The 6,000-nt window shown below is 36.8% G+C and overlaps 1 protein-coding gene across 1 annotated transcript in view; it reads right to left on the reverse strand.

Annotated features, from left to right (window-relative positions):
• The window catches only part of LOC145689091 (proteasome subunit beta type-7-like), a 70,612-nt gene extending 65,473 nt beyond the window's left edge, over window positions 1-5,139 (reverse strand). The window contains exon 1 of the mRNA XM_081763219.1: window positions 5,012-5,139. Coding sequence (XP_081619345.1) covers window positions 5,012-5,037 — 26 coding nt within the window. The 5' untranslated portion in view covers window positions 5,038-5,139. The remainder of the gene's footprint in view (window positions 1-5,011) is intronic.
• Between the last annotated feature and the right edge of the window lie 861 nt (window positions 5,140-6,000).

The raw sequence follows: 6,000 nt of genomic DNA on the forward strand, positions 1-6,000 counted from the left end.
GTCACATATTTAGATTAAAATAAATATTTAAATTCAATTAATTTTGAAATTCAAGAAACCTATTTTATTTTGTTTCACATTTTCTGCACAGCGAATCCTTTATTTTTCGCAGGTAGAGAATTTTCTTTGCTGTTAAAAAAAGAGAGGGAGAGAGAAAGAGAGAACTATTAAGACGCCAGTCGGCACTCTTCAACTTTTGTCTTCCACTAAATTTTCTTTTTTGTCTTCCGCAGCCTCATATGCTTATCGAAACACCGAGAACTATGCTGTAATTTTTTAATGTACTCCAAGTTTACAATAATTAGTTTAATTACATTCATTATTAACAGTTAAATGCTCACACACAAATGCCAAATACAAGCCAAATGGTCAGCAGTCCGTGTAAAAACACTAATGGAGTAAAGGAGATTCGGGAAACCCCCTAGATTTGTTCTAAGTAATGACAGAGATATTTCAAAGGAATTGTCATCACGAGCTAATAATTTGGTTTGTAATTGAGGACGAAAATAGCTCACTCCCTCACAAAATAAGTATCATTAAGACATTGTTGGAAGAAAACTTAATCCCAGCGATACTGCGAGCGTAGCGAGCGGGGGAAAAATTAGCATATGTCTGAAGCCTATAATATTGTATAATAAGTTGATTGCTATATTTTAGTATTAAAGAGAGGGATTTTTGGGGACCCCTCAGCCTGGGGGCCCCGGAGCCTAGACTCCATTGGGTCACAGTTGACCTAAGATACAGGGAGATGTTGAATTATGAATATGCCACTGATAATGTTCACTGTTTGTGCACTTAACGACAACATTTTATATACACTGTACATTATATACATTATGTCACAGAAAATTAATTTTGAAAATCATCATCACCATCACTACTTTCTGCACATATGTCACTACTAACAGAAGATGGGTACAAGTTATTTTTGTTCATTGACCTGAGCATGAACTCTGATGGTTTGTAGTCACTGCATCCGCCATTGGCTGTGACAAATTGAGATCAAAGTAATAGGGCATTGAGAGTTTCTGTGTGCAGCTTATTTCTTGTTTTGGTTTTTATTAAGTTTACCCTTGAGAATACTCTTTCACACGATGCACTAGAATGAGGCAACACTAGAACATCAAGGGCGAACTAAGCTAGTTCGAAGAATTCATTGCACCCATCGTCGTTTGCCAAAGATTTTAAATTTGTCCAAAATTTATCTGGTTGGCTTTCATGCGTGATATTGATGAGGGGCATTTTTCTCCACTGATCATCGATTTTCTGTAAAAGATCGATGTCTGTTGGAGGCAGAATTCTAGGTACAACAGCAGCAAGAGAAAGGAGTGATGCCACTCTTGTATCATTCTTATTTAATGCTGCAGTTGGTTGCAGACATGTCATTTTTGCAAACGGTGAATCAGAACAGAAATCAAAACGTTTCTTTAGTTCAGAGCATGCCACAACCAAGAAATCCCTGTAGTCTCTCTTAAGTGAATGTACAGCTTCTCTTGTCTCTTTGGAACTTAATTTTTGGGTCATTTGCATTACTTTCACCCCTAGATATATATTCTCTAATGGTGAAAAAAAATTTTGTTCGTTGGATCGATCTTCTCGAGATCAGATCGAACAACGTAATGCTTGTCTAAATTCACACACAGAAATTCTTTATATACAAGACTCATTTTTGTATATAAACTAGGAATCAGTCTGTTCACTTTGAAACAGTTCGTTCAGTGTCACAAACTTTGGAAGGATCCATTCCAAAAATAAATAATACAACTTCATAGTAAGATCATTCAAGGCACTAATTATGGCTTGTGTTGTGCCTACATGATCTACTAACAAAGCATTAGTAAAATACAATGTTAGAGGTTCTCATTGTTCTATAATTCGTCGCACGACTTGCAATAATGACAGCCAACGGGTTTGGGAAGGCCTTAAAATGCAGTGAGGATCAACGTTGCAAATGTCCTGAAATTCTTGAAATTGTGCTTGCCTGTTACTCCTATGTTAAAAGAAGGAATAAATGTTTCTTGCAGGAAGTTCGCATTCACTCGAAAGCTGTTTAAAAGCTTCGCTTGCACACAAATGAAGGGAATGACACACACACTTTTGTATCGTAACACCAGGAAAGACATCACGTAATTTCTGGGCCACTGAATTATTCTTACCCATCATTGTGTTTCACCCGTCACTTGCAAACCCAATTACATTACCGAGAGGGACACTGGCATCTTGATTATTCCAGTGAATAATCTGTCAGCAGTGGCACCTTCATTAGCAGCTTCTGGGTTCTGTCCCGAAAAAATCTTAACAAGACGCCAAAATCGAGTTTGAATAATCCCCTCGTTTTCACTAAAAATCTTACACAAATGCACATAATCTTCATAGTGCCTATATCAGTAGACTTGTCTACAATTATGCTAAACTTACGAGTTTTCAAATATTGTGCTAATTCCTCCGAGTGCACTTTCCCAATAACATGCTTTACTATGTTTGTCGCTTTAGTGCGTCCTAAAGACACTCCAGCAGCGATTTTAGAATCAGGGAAACTCTTCCGTACCATAGCACTTAAATGATCGGCCGTTCGAAGCGAAAGATTGTGTTCCACTATAAAACCGCACATCCGTATTTCCGCTTCATTTATTTGTGTTTGCTGTGTATCCGCGGACTGAATAAATGAAAGTATACTTTTCTTTTGAACAGATGATACACCCCGTTTATTATTAATGTGCTTTTTCCTTTTCGTGTGATTTTTTTTTATCACGGTTAGTTCCGCTGTAAATTCCGTATTACATACGATGCACTTCGCTCTTTTGGAATTGTCACTAACAGGGGCAAACCACCCCTTAAAATCACTGTGGGACTCCCATTCTTGCCTGTAATTTTATCTGTACTCAGGTTTCACTGTTGACTCGCCTCTTCTTTGCTTAATTTTCTCGGGAGTACCGAGATTTTTTCTCTTCACTGGTATTTCGTCTTGGCTATTCCCAGCACTATTCAAATTTGATGACAACTTTTGGCCATTGGATGCCTGAAACATATCTTTTATTGTTCTCTTCATTATATCGTATAATCGCGTCGAAACTACGAATGGCTTACTTTTTAGAAAAGCAAAACATACAAAAAACGAATTTCACGATAGAAAGTACTACTACCGCACACGACACACGTCTTCTTACCTTAAAACTAAAAAGGCAACTACCAAACTAAATAAGAAATACAAATGTAATTTTCTATACACGTTCAGGTTTTAAAAAAATCAGTACAATAGCGAAGATCTACAAAGCATATTTCTACAACCATCGAAATCTTAGTAGCCGCTCATCTTTTATTTCAGGAAGATGCTGGAGTTGCAGAAATAACCAATTTTCACGTTTATGTTTTTATTGCCTTCTGTCTTTTCTGGCCACGAACCCATTTTAGTTCTGGTAGAAACAGGAAGAGGCAAAGGGTCGAGTGTTATACATTGAAAGATCTCTCTCTCCCCCTTTTTTTTCCTCCAAGGAAGTAACATGCCATTAACCACCGACGATAAAAGGGAATATGAGAGGTCTTGACCTTTTCCACATGTTAAGCTATCCTTGTTTTTATAAGGGGCAATCTTCACTCGATTGGGGACTTGGAGCCCATCAAGCAAGGAGTTTACATCAGCCTCCATTAAGAACTTTCTCTTTACACTTGGCGTCACGCATTATAAAATTGTCCTTTCCTTCTTGATTCGGAGGGAAAGAAAACAAGTAACCTCGGAGACAAGAAACATTCTTCCTATATTTTTTCATATATCTAAATAAGAAAAATACACGTTGCTAGGGTTTCCCAAACTATCATACATTTCAGTATTATCGTGCATAGTCTATCGTACATCGTACATGATGCAAAATGATCGTGTGATCCGATAATTACCGTACATGTTGGCAACGCTGGGTGGGGACAACATCGTGTCCGTGAGTTTTCTTGGAGTACTCCCGTTTTTCCCACATTCTCATTCCACCAATGCTTCCATTATCATTCACTTGCCTTAATCATCATCTCTCTTAGCCTAAAGGGAGTGCCGCCATTTAGCCGGTTCGCTAGAACCGGTTGTTAAAATATTTGCAATTCGCAGACCAATACATAACAGTAAATCTTACGCTGTTATACCCAGGAATAGTCAATTTTAGTTTAACTATCTTTGTTTTTAAAAAATTCTTACATCCATAGCGGTAAACATATGATCTCTCAGAACAAAGTATAAGTGTTTAATTTTTAATCTTAAATATTCAGATATCAAGAATTAGAATTAAGATCACATAAGTGCAGTGGTGGGATTGAGTATAGCCCGCTCCCCCCAGTGATTTTTAACGAATCATAGTGATTCTAACGATTCATACTAGTTCATAATGAATCGAAATCGCATGTTATAAAGATTTAGGATGTAAATCTTGCGGTAAGGAAGCTTTAGTATAAGTAGTAGTAATAGTAGCGGTAGTAGTAGTTAGTAGCAATAGTAGTAGTAGTAGTGGTAGTTAGTAGCAATAGTAGTAGTAGTAGTAGGAACGGGTTAGAAGCCCCGCAGGAGTTGGTTGGGTTCTGTTCTAGATATACGTAGTAGTAGTAGTGACTCTTCCAGTTGAAACGTACGCATAGCGTCACACCATCTTGTTTTAGGATGCTGTGTAGGTCTCTACTTGATTTTCATCTATCTTGTATGGTTTGTTTTCCAAGAGAGTTAGGCCTATCCGTCTACTCTCTCTGTGTATATCTATATCCATATCTATCTATCTATCTATATCTATCTATCTATCTATCTATCTATATCTATCTATCTATCTATATATATATATATATATATATATATATATATATATATATATATATATATATATATATATATATATATATAAGAACCGGATGTTAGAAATTAGAATAACACAACTGCCTAAAGGGCAAAATCATGGAAAACTAAACCGAAAGATTTTACTTCATTTTTCTGTTTAAATGTAATAGTCCTAATATACATGTAAAAACTTTCTTAAAACCTTACCTTATGAAGTTTTCGTAATTAAACATCTTTCTTTAGTCCTTAGATAAGAATTAAAAGCAATACTGATTATTTGCTCTGTGTATAGGTACTGTTTTATACGTTAGTCCACAATGTACATACATACAGAGAAGAACAGACAATCAAATTTAGTGTTCTTCTTCTTCTTCCATAGGATCCCAATTAATGTTTTAAATCTCTAGGTATAGATCTAAGTCCCAATCACCTATATAACGGTTTTGTAACAAATTGTTTTACTGTATACAGAGGCTGATGCGTTTATAATGAGCTGAATTTCAATGTGCCACTAACTTAGGAAATGGCGTGTTTCCACCACCAAGTGCGTTTGATCTGCAGCCCACCTCTACTGACTACTGCCCGGCACTGGAGTTTCCATTGCTGGACACTACGTTGCAGCTGGAACGTGTGTGCCACTTATCTTAGCAGGCTTTCCACAGGTCGGACACGACACAAACTCGACTATGAAACTAACGTCGCTTGAGGAGTGCAAAAGCACAATAATCCATTGGGCTGTCATCTGGACTCTTCATAAGGATGTCAGAGAATTGCCGAAATTTCAGTTTCCTGTTCCATACAGCGAAGTTTTCGCCGAATGACTGGATCCTATTGAGATAATATATAGACATAGAGGTGCCCTTCCCTATGCCGCATTGTTGATTCGAGCGTGGTCTCGATTGTAGCGTTCAATTCGAGATTTCCATACGTAAGATGGCGTATTCCGCAAGTTTCAGTCAGCTGATATATATAAACAAACAAAACGCACATATCAGAGCTCCATTTGTATACAATGTACAAACATGAGATAACCAAAATGCTGTTAGTGTATCCAATTCGATTATCGGTTTTGTATCCATTAGTGCGTGAATGGATACAAAACTAGAATAAAATTAAACTATGTTTGTTATAAAATATGGACATACACTTTAGCAGACGGTTTCACCAAATTGAAAATGTATATTGACATTACTCCA

The sequence above is a fragment of the Thermobia domestica genome, chromosome 7 (genome assembly GCF_964235325.1).
Source record: "Thermobia domestica chromosome 7, izTheDome1.hap1.1, whole genome shotgun sequence".
Lineage (NCBI taxonomy): Eukaryota > Metazoa > Arthropoda > Insecta > Zygentoma > Lepismatidae > Thermobia > Thermobia domestica.